At 39.2% G+C, this 20792-nt stretch overlaps 1 protein-coding gene across 8 annotated transcripts in view; it reads left to right on the top strand.

The window, feature by feature from the left end:
• Positions 1-20792, top strand: part of LOC100497855 (transient receptor potential cation channel subfamily M member 7-like) — a 61996-nt gene that overhangs the window by 40399 nt on the left and 805 nt on the right. For 4 of the 8 annotated variants that reach the window (XM_002939627.5, XM_031899199.1, XM_031899201.1 and 1 more), the window contains 14 exons: positions 1151-1283; positions 2866-3665; positions 4187-4275; positions 7714-7810; positions 8996-9066; positions 9543-9583; positions 11210-11235; positions 11746-11796; positions 12614-12679; positions 14461-14744; positions 15189-15271; positions 17027-17232; positions 18410-18461; positions 19959-20065. In XM_002939627.5, coding sequence (XP_002939673.3) covers positions 1151-1283; positions 2866-3665; positions 4187-4275; positions 7714-7810; positions 8996-9066; positions 9543-9583; positions 11210-11235; positions 11746-11796; positions 12614-12679; positions 14461-14744; positions 15189-15271; positions 17027-17232; positions 18410-18461; positions 19959-20065 — 2106 coding nt within the window. Of the gene's footprint in view, positions 1-1150; positions 1284-2865; positions 3666-4186; positions 4276-7713; positions 7811-8995; positions 9067-9542; positions 9584-11209; positions 11236-11745; positions 11797-12613; positions 12680-14460; positions 14745-15188; positions 15272-17026; positions 17233-18409; positions 18462-19958; positions 20066-20792 lie in introns of those variants that run through there. The other 4 variants (XM_031899204.1, XM_012959490.3, XM_031899206.1 and 1 more) reach the window with 4 other exon arrangements.

Consider the following 20792-nt stretch of genomic DNA (forward strand, 5'->3'; position numbering starts at 1 on the left):
GGAAAATTGGTCATGTATGCACAGCAGCACTTAACTCTGCTCTAGATATTGTGCTGTCTTTCTTCATGTTGCCAGTATCTGCATTTGCTTTGGTCCTGAATTCAGTAAGCCACTTGTTTTAATTAATAAAGGGGGCAGTATTAAAAAGTTTTAAAAGTCCTTCTACTCTGGTAGGACTTTGCAAAAGGTGAACATCCCCTTTAAATGGGTCTTCCGCCTGTAGTAAAAAAATATATAATTTCAAGCAACTTTAAAGTCAAAGGGTTTAAAGTGGTTTAAAGGGTTTAAAGTCATTTGTAAATTATTTTTGCTACAGAATGACTTATTCTTTATGGTTGCCACCTGTCTGGTTTTGACCCGGAAAGCCCGGTTTTCAGGGTTGTCCTGGTCAAAACCTCCTGCAAGGTTTTCCAGATTATGAAAACCAGGAAGGACTCACTGAGATTGACATGGCAATTGGGCAATTGCTGATCACCACATAATAGCCCCGCCCAATGATGACATGGCCCCCCCTCTTCTCCACCTCCATGACATCATGACCCCCCTCTTCTTTGTCCTCTTGATGTCACTGCCTGCACCCTGCCAGGTGACAAACACCTGTAGAGGTGGAAACCTAAAAGCTTGCTTGTTTTTATAGAAGTCAATGGGAAGTCTAGCCATATTTTCCATTTGATATATTTGAGTTTTTGAGTTTTATTCGAGTCTGTAAACGCAATAAACATGTGAGGTGTTTGTGTTTTTTTTCATCAAACACGTTTACCACATATTAAACAAGCAAGCATTCAAGTTTTTAAAAAAAAACAAAAAAAAAAAACAAGCTCAAATAGACTTGAATATTGATAAATAAGCCCAGTAGTGTGACATGGCCCTAAGAGTCAGATCCAGAGAAATAAAAAGGGACAAACAAGTAATGCTTTCTGCAATTACTAATTTACTAATAACTTTTAAACAACCAAGAGTGTTTAATCAATGTGCATTAAAACACTGGGATTACATTTTTAGCAAAGATTAGCAAGCTTAGCAAAGTAGGATATACTATGAACTCCATTAGCAATTCCAAGTCTCTCTCTATATATACAGTATATACATATATTATATATATTGATTATATTAAATCCTTCATAATCTAATGATCTGTTTTTGTCTCCAGAACTATACTTAACTGAAGAAGAGCAGAAGAAGCTCCACGAGTTTGAGGAGCATTGTGTAGGCATTTATTTAATTTACAAGGAAGATAAGAACAAAAATAAACCCGATGAAAGAATCAAAGTAACTTCTGAAACGTAAATGTCATGGTTTTTTTTTTTAAATGGATTTATTTTTAAAAATGATGAATGAATGTTAACTTCTTCAGAGGGGTCCTCTTGGCACTTTTCCAATGTACATGAACCCTCTGTTTTTAGTGGTTTCTGCTATATTATCCATTTTAGGCTGCTTCTAATAAACTTTCAGCTCAACAACGTCCTTTGAAGGTAAAAGTATCAGCAACCCTAACTGACTATACAGTCAGAAACTGCTAATACAAATAAATAATAGTGTTAGGGCAAAACATATACAGTGTGCCCAAAGTTCAATTAAATGAGAAAGCAGTAATACATAATGATTCTGATATCCAAATTAGAATCTAATTTCAAAAAATTTAAATAAGATTGATGAGGATATACACACAATACATAAATGATCTTATACAGCAAATAATATGAATAGGCAGTCCTGTTTTCAGTGCAAAAATCCACTTATTTTAAACAAGTAATTCAGATTTAAAAGCACTATTTCCTTTTTCTCTTTAAAAATACGACAGTACAGGTATGAGTTCTATTACCTGAAAATCCAATACAAGTATAGGATCACGCAGCTTAGTTACCATCAAGTACAAGGTACTGTTTTATTATTACAGAGAAAAGGGAAATCATTTTTAAAAATGTTAGTAATTTGCTTAAAATGTCTTTTTCTCTAAAAAAAATTAAAATAAACTGTACCTTGTACTTGATAGCAACTAAGCTGCATGAATCCATGCAAAAGAAAACAATCCTATTGGGACATAAGGTGTAGTGATAAGGTATAATGATCCAAATTATGTCCATTATAAAGGGGCAGATCAGTTTTATACGCTTTACAAATTTCAGTTAGTCACAAATATTTACTCATTTCACCCTTCCTTTTGTTTGTTCACCCACTTCCACCTGTATTCAGGCATTAGGGTCCTTTTTGTAGCCCGAATTTTCCACTTGGTCCTAACTTGTGGGGTATCTGCTGGGGTACTACCCCTTTCTCACTCCTGGGTGGGGCACAGGCTGCCCTTACTAGTTGTTCTCTATGCCTCTCATGCCTAACATGAGCTATGACACAAGATATCCTTGCCCTAGCTAAACTTGACAGCTTCCCCCACCTAGCACATTCCTTACGGTTTATACTGAATCTGGCATATTGGGCTCCAAGCTTGCTTCCTTAGATGTTTCCATTGGCCAAAGAGAACCACACCTGATCCTACATTCCTTTTATACCCTTTTAGGCCCCTCCCTCTTTTTTAGATCTTTCATTGCGCAAGAGGAATGAAAAACATGTGAGTTATATGAGGTGCTCCTGATACTAAAGTGTGTTTTGCATTTATTGATTTATTTATGTAATGCAATGCATCCTGCTAGAAATATGAGTAGGTATGCAGAGCTGTTCCTTAACTAAAAACCAGTAGCCAGTTAGATGAGATCATAGTATTTGTTTGATGCTTTTGGCAATAGCAGTGAAAAAGCAGTGACTGATACCATTTATCTTAACTGCAGGAATGGGCAGCTGTGCATTCAGAAATATGGCAGATTTGTTCTGTTTCTGAGGTGGTGGTTTACATGCAGAATTTTATTTAAACAGGACTGATCACATAAGCAAGGAGATGGATAATGTTGGAGAGCAGGTCATGTTCATTAAACGCTCACTGCTGTCACTGGATAAACACATTGGACATCTTCAAGATCTTTCTGGCCTTACCTTTGATACCTTGAAAACCCTGACTGCGCAAAAAGCATTGGAGACGAGCAGGAGCCTTAGTGCTATGTCCTGTGATTTAAGCCTTTCAAGATATGCCTCCAGTGATGGACTGTCAGCCATATGGAAGAGAAGTAACACTGACCAAGTGTGGGCATGTCCCTACACACAGCATGGTCTGGAGAGAAATATGCACCCACGTGCTTCAAAATCACATAGGAAAACAAATATTCCAGATGCAGATTTTGTAAATAGTTCCATGTTTCAGAGGGCTGATTCTGTTCCAGACTCACAAAAAGAAAATCTTTTTGAAGAAAAAGACAATTTTAATAATCAGAAACTTTTTAACCAAACACTTCAGGCTCATGCAAAAAGTGAAATAAGATCCCAGGTTTGTGACATGAAGTCTGGGTTAGACCAAATCATTTCTCCATGCTCTGAAGACAACCCATCTTGCAAGTGTACCTGCAGTAAAGAGGGTTATGTTAACTGTGGATTCATTGATGACATAGCCAATGGGCATAACAATAATGAAAAGAACATTATGGATTGTGAATCTTATTCTACACCAAGAGGAGACCTGTGGCATGGAGTAAAATCCCTGCCACACATGAACGATCAAGATATTACCCAGAAGAAAAAAGACAGATTTACAGGATTCTTTCAGAAGCTGTGGCACGGCTCTAGTACGTATTGCAATGTTTAAATGGTGAAATGGTGCATTTATATATATATATAACTTCCTGAAATTCCTGAAAGTAATCTTTTTCTCTTGTTGCAACCAGTTCACACAAGATGTGCAATAAATCAGCAATTACATTTCTATAATTACATATGCAGCTGTTACAGCAAAACATGTTTGACTATAACTGTATAAGTACAGTGGTTCTACTGAGAAATTTCAGTTAAGCAAATGCTGATGTGTCCATTGGTTTCAATAAGTCTGGGCAACTCTGAGCTGCTGAATTATTTTGTAAAAAAAAATAGCAGAATATTATTTTTCCATTAAGAAATATAATTTGCATCCCAACATTTTTTTAAAATGCCCTTGGGTGTGAAACATTAAACATCTAATACACTGGATTATAAGATTATATTTTGCCTTTAATTAGGAATATGCTTGCCTTGATATATGCTGATGATAATCATAATGATATTGTATCATTACATACTATACATAGACACACATCTTTATTCTCTCTCCTAGGGCACAAACATAGCCTGGAAAAGCAGATGTCTGTTGACACAAATTCCTCAGAGGCTGAGGCGAATATTTTCAATGCTTGCTTACACAATGTATGTTTCACGTCTAATATAAAATATGATGTTGTAAAATGGTGCATCTTTTAAAATCGACAACAATTTAGCATATACTTACTCTGCATAGCCCTATGTATCCAGCATAGCAAGGGGAAACCCCTTACAAAAACACAGGTGTTACCAAAAAAGAGTTAGTGAGCAATAGCAAGGAATAAGTACAGATAGGGAGCAAATTAAAAGGGGAACTAAAGCTAAACAAAGAAGTAGGCTAGAAATATTGTACATTCTGTATTGGGCTTCTGTACCAGCCCGAGGCACCCACAGCCTTTTAGCAGGGAAGATCTGTGCCTCCAAATATGCCCCAGTAGTGCCCCATCTTATTTTCTGCTGATTCCCTGCACATGCTCTGTGCTGCTGTCAGTTACTGCTGTCCAGGGGCGGGCCAAGCTGACCAGGCGCCCTAGGCAACCCGGTCGGCCAACTCCGCTCACCTCCCCGCCCCCCGAATGACGCATTTGCGCCAAAGCACAGGAGGAAGGGCGGTGCCATTAGATCGGTCATTGCCTCCGCCGCTAATGACAAGCGGCGGAGGCAATGATAAAGTAGCACTAGGGGTAGGCAGGAGAGGCTCCTGCCTGGCGCCCCTCAATCGTTGTGCCCTAGGCAGCTGCCTCTTCTGCCTACCCCTAGTTCCGGCCCTGCTGCTGTCATGTGTAGAGAACATAGAGCAGAGGACTAACTATACATCCTTGTGGAGCTCTTGTATTTAGTGTAATAGTATTAGAAACACAACTACCAACTCTCTCCACCTGTGATCTGCCCATTACAAAATCAAAAGCCCAGGCACACAAGCGGCTATTTAGGTCCCAGGTCTATCAGCTTAGAGAATGCCACAATGTCATATCTACCTCCTGATTCCACACCTTAAAGTGATACTGACAGGAAAAAACTACTCTTCTAGTCTGTCAGTTATAGCTTCTAATGCTAACTGACTCCTGCTGCACAAATATAGCCGCCCCCTCATAGAGGGACATGGGGGATCAGATAGGTAATGTAAAAGCATCAGGCAAATACTTTGAAGGCAAAATTATAAATAGCATGCACAGACAATGTTATGATAGATGTAAAAAATGGTTTAATTTCTGGTGTTAGTATCACTTTAAGATGAAGTATCCTTTCTTTTCATATAAAGTGATGCTCAGATTGTCAACCCTTTATTCATGCCTGGGACCTTCTTACCCTTTTCTAAGCTAAGACTTCTGTGTACTCCTTCTACATCAATAATATATATTTTTTAGGATACTGAAACTGATATATAGATCCTTATGTTAATCGTGGTGTATCGTGGGCATCAGGGCCGGAACTAGGGGTAGGCAGAAGAGGCAGCTGCCTAGGGCGTAACGATTGAGGGGCGACAGGCAGGAGCCTCTCCTGCCTACCCCTAGTGCTACTTTGTCATTGCCTCCGCCGCTTGTCATTAGTGGCGGAGGCAATGACTGATGTAATTGCACCGGGGGGGGGGGGCAGGGAGGTGGGCGGAGTTGGCCGACCGGGTTGCCTAGGGCTTGGCCCGCCCCTGGTGGGCATATCTGAGAACAGTATAGCTTTCATGTAATTACTGTTAGGTATTTAACATGAGCGCTGCCTAAGCACCTTGTGAAACACCACTTTTGAAATATCTTTTGTTAGATCTTTGAAAAGTCGCAATTTCCTTGGTCTGAAATATAGAAGCAGAAGTTCAAAGGAGAATTCTGTCTTGCAATACCCTGTGATGTAAGACTGCCAAACGTATTTCTGTGGGACAGGAAGTTTAACTTGTGGCCTGTTGTTCGCTTAACGACTCTCTGCGTATATTTATACTTGGGTTTGAATGGATGTGAATTAAACTACTGAAAAATAATACTGCCCAGTTAAAGGGGTAGTTCACCTTAAGTTAATTTTTCATGTTATTAGGGACAATACCAAGAAAGTTTTCAACTGGTTATCATTCTATATTCTCTGTAGTTTTTTTAATGATTTGCCTTTTTTCTGACTCTCTGTGAGGCTCTAATTTTACCATTATTGTTATTTTGTGTTGCTTATCTTTCTATTCAGGCCCTCTCCTATTCATATTGCAGTTACTCATCCATACCCCTGCCTGGTTGCTAGGGTAATTTGACCCCTTGTAACCAGATAGCTGCTGAAATTTCCAAACTGGAGTTGCTGAACAAAAAACTAAATAATTTAAAAGCCACAAATAATAAAAAAGACCAATTGTGAATTATCTCAGAATATCACTTTATATCATACTAAAAGTTAACTAAAGGTGAACAACCCCTTTAAGTGCTTTGGAAATGCACTGGGCTCTTCTGTGGAGAAAAACAATGGTACTCGAATGTCTTGAAATTCTACAATATTTGTTGGCTGGATTTAAAGTGACAAGTGACTTTGCAGATTTTCAGTTTTCATGATAATTTTAGCACTGGGGCAGCAGGATGAGGCTGATTTTTAATTTTACCTCAACATTGAAGATACACAGCTGCTTCTCACCACCACAATTCATTTCACTAAGGATATGGTGTTCCCTGAGGTGTGGGCAGTGCTAGATTTGTTTCACACATATTGCATTGAACTTTGCCCATGAAGCTCTAACACTAATGGTTTCTTATGTGTCACCCACCAAATAAGGCATTGTTATACAGAGCCTCTCATGTGATTGGCTCATACTCATACCAGGGAAGTGAGGTGGCAGTAACATAATGCCAAGGCCCTACTTTTCATCAGCAGGGGATGGGCATCCTGCATAAAAGAAGAGATAATGGATGGTAATAAATCGAAGGCAATTGTAATGTATAAGAACCTGTTTTACTTAACCCAGCAACTTTCAGTACAATAATCCCAAATTAATACTGGAATGCAATAAGGTGAATACAATGGACCGTGCAGAGAATCTGTGAAATTCTTTAAAAATAGAGGTACAGAGATATAATGTGACTTAAACTGTCCATAGACTTAGAGATCAGTTTGTTTGGCAAGGTTACTAAATGAGCTAATCTCTACCTGATTTAACCACCAACACACTGGTTCAAATTGGGCTCAGTTCAGGTCTACAGCGGCTTGTCATGCATGAGCCTAGAAAACGTGCCAATGATCTTGATAGATATGTGGCCAATTTTACAATTGTTTCTCATTCTTTAGGCAGATTTGCTTCAAGCTGTACAGGTGAAGGTACCTATGCACAGACCAATAAGCTGCCAGCTAAGCTGGTCATACAGTACAAGATGCACTTGTTTGGTGAAGTTGACTAACAAGTGGATCTTTCCCACTATATTCCTACATAATGTGGGCTATATCAAGCTAATCATTTCAGTAAAGTGCTACTGCGTCATGGACATCTCATAGTCTTTTTATTCACGTGTGGACTTGATCCAGTCCTTACTGTGTGTAAGTGTAATAATAACATCTAATACCAACATTCTGTTCTCTGAAATGCAGTTATACAATGAAGATGAAACCAATTTAAGAAGAACCCAGTCCTGCACAGAATTAACAAGCTTTAATGGATCTCCTGCTCCTGATTCACCAAATCAGAGTAAGTTCCTCTTCACCCTAAAAATACTGAATTGTATTGCCAGTCTGCTGCATTTTTCTTAAAGAGGCAGTTGTTCCCCTTAAAGGAAAACTATACCCCCAGTTTATATTATGATAAGTGACCTATTAAAGAATCTTGCCAAACTGCAATATATATATATCAGTAAATACTGCCCTTTTGCATCCTTTCCCTTGAGCCACCATTTAGTGATGGGCTGAGTGCTCCCTCAGAGATCACATGACCAGAAATAATGCAGCTCTGACTGTAACAGGAAGTAGTGTGGGAGCAAAAAACAGAACTCTACCCATTAATTGGCTGATGGGGCCTAGCATGTATGTGTGCCTTGGCTTGTTTGGGTACACTATGAATCCCATGATCCCCTATCCTATGAGCCCTCTAGCCCTTGAATTTCATTCTGTGATCTCTATTGTTAATTCTATGGTTCTGATGGTAATAATAGTATTAGGGCTCTGGCACACGGGGAGATTAGTCGCCCGCGACAAAACTCCCTGTTCGCGGGCGACTAATCTCCCCGAGTTGCCTTCACCTGCCATCCCACCGGCAACAATGTAAGTTGCCAGTGGGATGGCACACGTGGGGAGATGGCACACATTTTGGGAAATCGCCGAAAAACACTCGCAAGGCTTTTTCGGCGATTTGCGCAAAATCTCCCCGTGTGCCAGAGCCCTTATAGTATTCTGCCTCTTTGTAAATATGTAGTAGATAACCACCAAGACACTCAATAACTTTTTCCTACATTACAAATTATTTTCCTCCCTGGAATAAACATCTTTGAGTCCTCCTAGACTGATTTAGTTTGATCATTAATAAATCTGCCACTGTTATAGGTAAGTGGAGGAAAACATCCTGCACAATGCATTGTGAGTAAATATTAAATTAAAGTAAAGTAAAGGGGATTCAAATTCTTCTAATCTGTTTGTTTAACTACTAGCTCCCTGGTACAATATCCCCTTAACCCAATACCTGTCCCACTTCCAGTCTCAGGCTCCATAGAGGTAATGGATGCCCAGAAGCAGGTGCAATAGAAGCTAACCATGATTCCAATGCACATGCCCCTGCTCTCAGTGATCACCACTGTGGAGACTGGGTCAAAAAATGGCCAGGCATGGCAACCAGAATTTCATCATCAAGTGATTAAATGTTGTGCCTCTATATTTTATGTAGTACAAATGAATAGCAGAGCAACATCTCCTGAAGACTACTATCAAACAGACTCAGAAGCAGCTTTACTGAAGGCAAGTATTAAGAAAAAAAGGTATTGCACATTTACAGCTTAGTATCAGGGTGGATTTCTGACTTAAATGGCTCACCTTAAATGAATTGTCCGAAATAGGCTGTTTGTATTAAGAATCTGCCTAAATGTAATATCAAGTTAACAGAGGTGTCATTCCAATATTCTGCTGGAGCTGCTAGTGATGCTGGGAGTTGTAGTTGACAATACCTACTGGGACTGAGGTAGCTTGACTAACGTTGCAAGACCACAGGTCTTATGTATGATCTCAGGCACAATTGCAGTCGCACTAAAATAGACGCAATCATTGTGAGCATTGATGCTATACATTAACATATAGAAGTGGAATTGACACAGCCTTGATGTTTTTTTATATTATTGCATTGTAAGCAAAAGTGAAACAGTTCCTAGAATGTAGGAAATGGCTAACTAGGTGATTTTTGTGTAATTTTTTTATTTTGTGTTTTTTTTAATCGAAAGGAGTCTTTGTACAGCAGATATTCACTGAACCACAATAAATCGTAAGTTTATATATAATTTTTTTTTCATTTTTTTATAATGTGGAAAATCGGTTTCCTGTTGGTTCTTCAGTAAAGCAAACATTGCCTGTACTAGCAGAGGCTGAACAGCTTTCTGATAACATCACATGCAAATTACTCATAATGGCACTGTGATGTACAGAAAGAGACATGCTCCTTCCTAGTATTTGATTCATTGTACTGTTCATAGCACCATGGCATGGCCTGTGGGATCACTAATGGGCTTATGGATATATACGTGGAACATTGGAGGGGAGCATGAAGCAGGAGCTAAAAGTGATAAATAGTAGGAATGCTTATGAAACAGATGCTCTGGTGGTCAGGAATATACTATTGGCAATGTCATTGTACCACTGAACATGATATGGGGGGCATAAAAGAGGCATACCACTTGTGGGGCACAGAAAAGCCGCCTCTCTCTTTTGTAAATGTCAAGGGCACTTAAACATGAATTTAGCACAGTACCGCTAACCTCTTGTACAAGCATTTTTCTTTGCAAGCAAAAATGACAACATCTTGTATACTTCTTAATGGCACTTTCAGGGTGTTTAATATTATAACTTATTCATTTTGCCTTACCTTCTGGAAATACTAGCAGGCCATCTGGTACAATAATATTCACAATATTTTAGCAGATGTTGAAATGTGGGTAATGGGCTGACCATTGGTTTGAAGCCCTAGGAAAATCACAACATCTTGTCAGGATCCAACTGGTTGCTCAGTTCATAGCTATCACTATGTATTATGCAGAGAGCCTAGATCCGGTGTCTGTTCTGACACTTACTGGTTCACCTTACTCTGTAGGAGGAATATTCACATATTGGGGGATTCTTACCAAAAAGTTGTACAGTATGCCGTATCCCTTGGTTAAAAATGTTAAAATTGAGGAGCTATGGTAAAGGGTGAATATTTGAAACATACATTTTATTGCTAAATTTAATTAAAAACAAATAAGAGTATAGATCTGGAGGCAATACACTAATACTTTGTACAGGTATGGGATCTGTTATATGGAAACCTTTTATCCAGAAAGTTCTGAATTACGGGAAGGCCATCTCCCATAAAATCCTTTATAAGCAAATAATTTAAATTTTTTAAATGATTTCCTTTTTTTCCTGTAATAATAGAACAGTACCTTGTACTTGATCCTAACAAAGATATAATTAATCCTTATAAGAAGCAAACCAATCCTGTTCAGTTAAACTAATGTTTAAATAATTTATTAGTAGACTTAAAACCAAAGTTATGGGAAGAACCGTTATCTGGACAACCCCAGATCCCAAGCATTCTGGACAACAGGTCCCATTCCTGTAGAAAAATATTTCATTTTGATATTGCCACAGAGTTATATATAGTTACAGTATATCAATATCAAACATTTCAGTATGTCAGCATATAAAAGCATTGGTAGCTTCACGCTGTTTCAAACGATAAGTTACCCCAGAGGCAGAAGCTGGTGACTGGTACTCCAAACTGGCATGATCTAGCAGCTACTCCTTCAGTTGTAGACAACTATTAAATGAAAATTATATTAAATAAATCTGGAATAGAAGGTTGAACTACTAGAAAACTTTGATGTCATAATATTTTTTGTGTGTATTTTCGCAGGCCTAGCCAGGAACGAATCTGGAATGGTAAGACTAGCCTGTGCTGCATGTGCAATTGGTGGGGGATTTTACAACTGGAAATTTCTCTTTCAACCCAATGTAATTAGTAATAATATATCAAATGGATCAATTGGGGTGATGGGTGATATATCTAACTTATATAAAAAGAAGAGTCATTTAGGTTTGTATGTCCCTTCTGTGTACATTGAAAATGTCAAGTGGATTTTGGTTTAGCCACTGGCTTGGCACTTGCTCCACACCAGGACATTGACTTGATGTAAGAGTATCAATGCCAATACACTGATTTATTAAAATAGGTTGTGGGGTGTATGGTGGCAATAGCCCTAAACCAATAATGCATAACAATTGTACATTGTTGTACCCCATCCTCCACCTTTACCAATCAACAAACCAAGAAATATTTCTCTCCATTGTTTGAATTGTACTTGTTGCCCTACATTCATTATACATACACCAAACACCATACACCATTTCTTGCAAATGTAAACATTTCTTCCATGTTCTTTTTCCCCTTAGGTTTTGGGTCTCAGTTCAACACATCAAAGGACACAACTTCTTATTACACAGGTAAGAAATTGCCTCGCAAAAGAAACCATTAGAAATCTTTTATTTAGAAAAATGTAGGATGTCCACTAGGGACAACATCAGAAAGAAACATCTGTACTGTATAATTATATAAAAATATATGGCATGTGTTTATCTACTACTGGCATATGATCAGTGTCGGACTTGGGTGTCAGAGGCCCACCAGGGCTGTCACCTTGCCCCCAAGGGGGGCCCTGCAGTCCTGCACTTACTTGATTAGCAGGGCCTTCCCAGCTTTCAGTGAGCGGCAGCCTTCATAAACGAGGGAGGGAGCTCCTGTGCCTGCACAGTGTTCTTACTGAAGGAAAAATTAAGTTTGGTAAAGCCATCCAATCCCCATGCAGCTTTCCCGGAATCTAACTTTTTCTCCAGTAAGAAGAAAGATGGTGCAGGCACAGGAGCTCCCTCCCTCATTTCTAAAGGCTGCAGCTCACTGAAAGAAGGGCTCCCCTAACACCCTAAAGCCCACTGCCAGCATGTCTGGGCCAGCTGCCCCAATCCTACTTTTTTCTTCCCTTATCCCTTACAGAATCTCTTTAGCCCAATTACTCACTGCCCATCCCCATTGTGTCATGACGCCTCCTCTTTATGTCATAGGATTGTCCCTTTTATCTCTGTCCCCTGGTTGACCAGTAAAATATTATTTAAAGGTGGTAACCATACTGGAGAAAGAGTGGAAATAATTTGGTGAAATGGGTCCAACTGCTTCTCTGTATGGCAATGGCAACTTTAAATGTTTGATATACTGCCAATTCCAACCTTGTAATTCTCAATTTTTGTGTGTTTTGCCTGTTTCCAGCTGTTGAAAGAAACAACTTGTACCGGCTATCCCAGAGTATACCATTTACACCTCTTCCTCCCAAAGGTAATTTTCCTCTTCCCAGCACTATTTGCAGCTTTTAGTGCCACAGGCACAATTCATGTCATTACAGTGTCAAATTTTTTTTAGGATTGATTATCTCTGGGAACTTTGCCATAAAATATTGTTAGTATATAATAATAACAAATGTTGAATGGTTTTGAAGTTACTTTCAAATGTATTTGCAGTTGCAGTCAGTATTTGTTCATCTCTTACTCTTCTCTGGTTCTGACTCTGCAATAGTATAGCAAACAGTTTTCTTTCAGGCTTCAGTAATAGCCAAACCAACACTTTTGGGTGGAGGGCCCCTTTAATACTGCTGTGAAAGTTGTCTACTGGTTGGACATTGCTGATTTATACTTCCACCCCCTCCATCTGGAGTCCATATCCATCCTAGCTAAGGTGATTGCTTTTATGGCTTCAGTCCAGTATACTTGAGTTATTACAATTAATCTTAGTTGTGGTTTCTCTTTTATGTAAGGCTCAGACAATACATATCATTACTAACAAGCTAGTAGCTCTCTGTCTTTTATTGTTTGACATTTGTAAAAAGAACTGGCTGTAACAGTGTTCCTTATGTAGATCCAAAGCAACCGAAATGTTGACAGATACCTGTTTCAGATACATTATGTATATGTGCCTAACAGCCTACCAAATAATAGGACACTGCACTTATTAGGAGTGTGAAGGAATACTAGGCAGATTTACTGTTGTACATTTAGTTAAGCCTTTGAGAGCTGGAGCTCTATGCTGCTCTGTGTATTTACCAGCATGCTACCCAGAAACATAGAGTCTGTATCAGACATGAAGGTACTTTTAGGTCCAAGCTGTAAATTTTATGTTTGCCATTGCTTTAAGGGTTAAGCATGCAGATGGCTGAACAAGCTTCTGGGCAACAAACACTTTCTCAGGAAAATTCAGTAATCAACTCAACAACTGAATGCAAGGGGGCTTTTGGCTCGCCTGCTTCCGGCTCTCCTGCTTCCTGGAGCAGCATACCTGAATCCAATGCCACTGCCCCTCTTCTATTTGTGCTTACCTCTTCTGTCACCTCCCCAGGTTTGATCCAGGCAGCCTGGTTTCTCCATGGCCTTACCAGTTGCAACTTTTTGTGGCCCTAGTAAGCGCTCTCTGGGACAAGGTTCTCATGGAAGCTGTTCTGGCTGAAAGACCAAATCAGTTTTTTTAAAATCCAGAATGGCCCTACACATGCTTTTTCCAGCAACAGATCTATCTGTATGGCAATCATATGTAACACTAAAACTGCCTGTGTGTGTTTGGTTAGTTTAAACTATAAAGGAATCTGGCTTATTTTGAAATTCCTAATCAAGCTGAATTATAGCAAATATAGTTGATACACATGCCCCCCCTCACATAATTGCATGGAGCAGTATTTTCTTTTGGATTAAGGCTGGCGAATATACATGTTTACCTCCATGTAATTTCATAAAATATTTGCCAGAAATAATATTTTTAACAGATGGATTTCCAGATGACATGAAAATTCAGTGACAAGGCAAAAAAAATGCATGGTGCAGTCAGTGCAGCCCTTTTAGCCACATTTTCTACATTTGTCCCTGAATTCATGTAATCTGGTAACCCTGTGTATGTATTTGTTATGTATTACTTCATGAAACTTGAACACGTGACTCTCATTCTCATGAGACTATGTGAAATGAATACATTTACAACTCCAATAAGTAATGACAACAATAAATGTGGAGAACTGTATTTGGGTGCATTCTGAGAACTGAGAGGAGGTAACTTATCCACCCTGTGCATTTTAGGTGAGCTGTTCACAGTGTATCGTTTAGAAGAAAGCTCCCCACAGATTATGAATAACAGCATGTCATCATGGTCCCACCATGGTTTCTATGCTAAATTTGAATTTAAAGGAAAAGAGGAGATGGGAGGAGGACTAAGGCGGGCATCAAAAGTAGCATGTACCTGGTCGGAAAATTATATTCTTAAATCTGGACACTTTTATATCATAAAGTCATTCCTTCCGGAGGTTGTCAACACTTGGTCCAGTATCTACAAAGAAGATACAGTATTACAACTTTGCCTAAGGGTGAGTAACTATAATTATGTTACAGTCTATAAGTCATTTTTATTTCAAGGAACTCAAGAGGGGTGGTTCCCAAACTGTGGGGTGGAGGGCTTGGATTGATAGGGTGGTTCTCAGCCTGAATGCCAGTTAGGGAAAATCTGGGGTGAATGCCGGTTTGTTTTGTAAGATCCCAGTTCAGTTAGGGTTAGATTTGGGGTGAAATTGTATTAACTGACCTAGATATTCTTGGAACTATGGCTGAAAGACTGATGCACTGATGTTTCCCTTATCTGTAATATAGATATTACATACATAAGTACATATTTTAATAATAGTTTAGAATTGATAATGTTCTATAGTCTGTTTGTCTTAGTCCTCCTTCTCCAGAGACCTCCTCACCATATTCAGTTAAATAAACAGTCACATCTTCGTTGATTGATTCAAATCACTACTATTTATCTGTAGGAAATCCAACAGCAAAGAGCAGCACAGAAACTCCTGTTCGCTTTTAACCAGATGAAGCCGAAGTCAATTCCTTATTCTCCAAGGTAAGTAGTCTCTTGTGCACAAGCACACAATAATAAAAAGAGGGAGGCTTATTTCCCTCCGAAAGAGTCCATAATATATGTAAGATGATTTTGGGACATAGACATTGACGTCTCCTTCCCCACAGACGCCTGGCAGGTTACAACTCCCTGCAACTTCCAACAGATCATGCAGTACATGGGCCTCTCTCTCTGAGCTGGGCCCTTGCTGTATCATTTTGGAAGGGTTTCCACCCTTTTCACACACAGATTTTTGAAAAACTAATGTGACTGTGTTTTTTTTTTTTTAAACAAAATTAACTGTTCATTTGCTGCAACTCATAATAGTTTCTCAAATGTTACTTCAAGATGGTACAAAACAAATCACTTTACAGTATTTTAGTAGTTACTTCCCTTGATGGTATTAGGCTCAGGCAGGGCATTAGTAATAGCCAGTGGTAGTACTTACTAGCAAGTGTCCCTACACAGAAGGTTGACATCCAGGGAACTAGCCCTTCTGCTCTCCTTGTTGGAAACTCTAACTGCTCTGCTAAGTACCCTTGGCTCAGCTCTCACTCAATAGGGGCAGCTGTTCAAGAATCTAACTTGCATCTACATCTCCTACTGGGGTCTCCTATCTTAGGCTCTCCAGCACCATCCAGATTCCACCTCCTTCACCAAGTGGGGTCTACAAGTGGCAGAGCCTGGGGTTCTCCTTTAAGGGGAGGGAAGGTACCGCACTCACAGCAAATAGAATTTATTATAATGTGCAACTAATGTTTTAGCTGGCTCCACAGCCTTTTTCAAAGTTAAAATTTATATATATATATATAATGACCGTGTGTTTAGGAAACACAGCTGTCTTTCCTAAAAATGTATGGCAAAGTGTAGGCAGGGTTAATAATCCCTCTCAGTTGGCTAATTAAGAGGCAGCTGAGAGAGGAGCTGCCTGAGAGGTATAAAGGGGTGTGCTCCCACACCTGGGGGTCACTCAGTGTGAAGGGGTCACTCAGAGTGAAAGGTCTCTTAGAGCAGGGCACAGGGCAGGAAGGCTGCCTGCCTGTGTAAGGAACTCCAATAGGAGCTTGGGGTGCTGCCTGCCCGTGCAGGGACCAGAGGGAGTATGTGTATGAGAGTGTATGAGAGCTAAGAAGAGTCAGTAAGGCTTAGTGAGAATCAGAACGTCAAGGCTTAGTGCAAGGTTGTACCTGCAATAAATGCAAGTTACAGGGCAAGTTATATTTACATGACTCCAGGTGGTTGGTAAATAGCATTACCACCAGGCCGGTATCTTATTGGCCTGGCCAGTAAAAATGAAGCTTGATGCCAATGTTGTTAATAGGGAAATACGATTAAAATATAGAAAGGCTCCTTTTTTTCTAGCAAAAGTGGCAACTAAATTTATAAAGAAATAAGAGTGCACATCTGTTCAATGACATTGCCCTTTGTACTTCACTAATAACTAAGAGGCTGATTCTAGATGCCAAAATCGCTCCTTTAGACCGACTCGGCAGCTTATGTGCCCGTGTATGACCCATAGGTGGGGATATTGGGAGAAGATTGACTCGCTTGCCGATCTCACTAAACAAGCAGATCTTACCGTGTATGGCCAGCTTTGGTCTCCAATTTAATCAGTATATCTCTATGTGTTTTTAACATGATAACATGCATATTGTGTAGCTCAAACTTTCTGCATGTTACAGTACAGATTTGTCAGATATCCTGCCCCTGGATTCATTCAGGTAGTTGCTTACAGTTAGCTGCATTGTTTCATGGCAGATTTCTGGAGGTGTTCCTCATGTATTGCCACTCTGCTGGCCAATGGTTCACAGTGGAGGAATGCATGACAGGAAGATTCAGAAAGTACAATAATAACACCGGAAATGAAAATGTTCCAACGAATAAACTGGAGAAGACTATGTTGGCTTTCAGTCACTGGACATACGAATACACAAGAGGGGAATTTCTTGTCCTGGATCTGCAGGGTAATAACACATTCATTACAATATGGTAGCCTTGGGTGGGGGTTGCTTCTACATTTGGCTTCTGCTGTTGGTTTAGAAAGAGCATGAGCTACATTACTCATTATTTCTTAACAAGATGTGCTCAGGTTTCCTATACAATTGCTTCCTTATTCTCCTTGCAAAATGTGCCCTAAACCCAATATTCTTATTATATTTACAAGTATGGGATCTGTTATGCAGAAAGCTCGGGACCTAGGGTTTTCTGTTTAAGGGATCTTTCCCTAATTTGGATCTCCAAAATACTAAAAATAATTAAATCATTAAACAAACCCAATAGGATTGTTTCACCACCAATATGGATTCATGCAGCTTGGTTAAGATAAGTTACAAGGTACTGTTTTATTTTTACAGTGAGAAAGGAAATCATTTTTAAAAATCAGAATTATTTGATTAAAATTGATTCTATAAGACTCCTGTATTTTGTACCTTTCTGAATAACAGGTTTTTGGATCTAATACCTGTATATTATTTTATATTGGCAAAATGGTTCTGTTGCTTGTTCCTTTATTTATAATACTATACAGCACATTCACTTTTTAGGCTAATTCCACATGGGCTGATTCTCAGACTGCAGATAAATGCAGGCCAAGAATCAGCCTTTTCCTGTGCCTGCACCTAGAGCCATTTTGTTAGCTTTTGGCCAAAAACACTGAGCGAATCTCAGTACGAAATGCACACTTGCTCCTTTCTGCCCCAAAATCCACTTTGTGTGCCGCATTGTGTACTTGCAATGGTTGTGGGTGCAGGCACAGGGAAAGGCTGACTCTCCTGCATTAATCCGCAGGCCGAGAATCAGCTCCGTGTTGCATTAGCCTTACCAGTAACTGAAGTTGCAATTAATATGTTACCTGTGCCTTTTAATATTTATGTTGTGATAAAAATAGCTGACTTCACTGATGTTTCCAGTCATTTGACATACGTGTAAACTGTAAAATAAAGATATTATTTCTATGGTGCACATGCTGAGTCATACTAAGCAAAACATCAGGGACAAAGAATATAATGGTGCCTCCCAGTGACACCCAGCTGCACCTAGAATAATTAACTTTGATGAGATAATGATTGGCACGCAAAATATTTTCATTTATCTGTTGGTGCTGTAAAATACTTATTGTCTGTGTTTTTCTTTTTCTTTAAGGAGTTGGGGAAAATCTGACAGATCCTTCAGTTATAAAAGCTTGGGGGAGAAGGTGAGGTGTTTCTTCCTCTGTGCCACACTATCTTTGTATTTCCTTATATACACAGGTTAAGGCAAAAAGCGCTGTGTACAGACACATGGAGCAGATATCAGCATGAAAATGCATATTCTCACATTTTTGTGGCAAAATCTACTATGTGTACACACATACTCTACTCCAGGGGTCCCGAACCTTTCTTACATGTGAGCCACAGTCAAATGTAAAAAGACTTGGAAAGCAACACAAGCACCATACAAGTTCATGGAGGTGCCAAATAAGGGCTAAGATTGGCTATTAGGCAGCCTCTATGCACACTATCAGCTTACAGGAGGCTTTATTTGGTAGTAAATCTTGTTTTTATTCAACCAAAACTTGCCACAAAGTCAGGAAATCATGGTTTGGGGGCACTGGGAGCAACATCCAAGGGGCCGGAAGGTGGAAGAGTTTGTAGGTTAATTAATTCACAGAACAAGTGAAATATAATTGTTTGAGGGATTCATTTATAAAAATGTGTCTATATAGAACATGATTTTGTCATATGCATTAGGTTTTCATGAATACCATGACTGTGTTATTCTCCACAGAGCAAGCAGATTGTTCCACAGAGCTTTTTCCATAGAGAAAGCAGATTGTTCAAGATAATGTGTCCATAGGTCACAATATAATAAAATGATCTCATACAAAGTCAGTGGAGCCCTTGAAGAGGTTCGGGCCACATATACACAGCTTCCTGGCTTACAGTTGTACAACTCTACTTAGTAGCAGCTACTTGTCAAGGCTACTGGACCCAAAAAAATAACCTGCCATAGACAATACTGAGAATTGCCTCTGCTAAAACACATGTAGAGACAATTATTAGTAAATGATCTATTTTAGTAGCTGAGACAAGTAGGTGCTACTAGTAGTTACATGAGTCACCCTAAACCATTAAGCCAAAGCAGTAGTGATCATTATGGTGGCTTACATTCAAATGTTATTGAATGGGATTGGTTAAACTCTCATGCACTATCCGGCTACGGAGCTGAGGGGGTAGTAGGCTCTGTGGAAGTGATTTCCGTGATGTTGGTGCGCGTGACATCACACACAACGTAGGAGCGTATTTAGGTCCAGTGCCTAGGGCGGCACCGGATGTAAACACACCCCTTGCTACATGTGGTGCTTTTACTGGTTTAACCCTTTAGCCCTTCATGCATTCAGTAACAATAACATCTGAAACTAGACCAGATGGTAAGAGCCAGCGATACAGCAAGTAGTTTCTCTTATGAGATGCCCCTAACAAGTTATTTTGTTTAACCTTACTTTAAACCATCTGCAAAATGAATTTGATGCACTTAAACAGCTCACTGTTATTGCATTAGTATTACTAACACATATCTGAGTTTGTGTGTTTCTCCATTCCTACTACTAATGTCCCAGTGTTGATTCATAATGCAGGAGAAATCTAGACTAGCGTGCATTTATCTTTCCATATATGCATTCCCTTGTTTAACATCATGGGTTTGTCCTCAGATCACAGGATATGATATTTGGCCCAGCAAACTTGGGAGAAGATGCAATCAAAAACTTCTGTTCCAAGCACCAATGCAACACATGCTGCAGAAACCTCAAACTTACAGGTAACAGATCTTGGAAACAGAGATACAGACTACATGTTTGTGAGACCTAAATCCTGACTACTGGTTTCTTTGTAAACTTGTGCTTAAGGGTTTGAAACCAACCATATTATATATTATTGCAATCCTGATGTTTAGATGTTGTCTTGAAAAACCTGGGGCAAATTTATCAAAATGTGAGTTTAGAGCCTAATATAGAAAAACTCACCCATGTTCTATTGATTCCTGAGGGATTTTAAGCAGCATATTTATCAATTGGTGAACTCTTACTTTCACCCAATCGATAAATACGCTTCTAAAAATCCCATAGGAATCAACAGAATGTGGGTGAGTTTTTATGTATTTGGTTTTAACTCACATTCTGATAATCACTTACGTTAGCTTAATAATTAAAATAATATTACAGTATAGTTTATTAGCTGGTTAGCCTGAATTGCTTGTAGATGTTATATACTCTTAGTTAATGACACATAGGGATTTCTTTATATTTGTTCACTCAGCTCAGCAGGCAAGATGAAAATGCATGGAATTGCCCCCCCAAGTAATGAAATCGTCTGTAACTGTGGTGCACTTGTGAGTCAGGCGATTATTATTGAGAGTGTTCCTGCAGGTAGAGGCATTATCTACAAGAATAAATGGGGGGAAATCCTAAATATTTTGTAGCTGAAATCTAGCCAAATATAACCCTTAAAAGTTGTTATGGTTGCCCAAATGCATAGCATTCTTCTGA

The sequence above is a fragment of the Xenopus tropicalis genome, chromosome 3, assembly GCF_000004195.4.
Source record: "Xenopus tropicalis strain Nigerian chromosome 3, UCB_Xtro_10.0, whole genome shotgun sequence".
NCBI lineage: Eukaryota > Metazoa > Chordata > Amphibia > Anura > Pipidae > Xenopus > Xenopus tropicalis.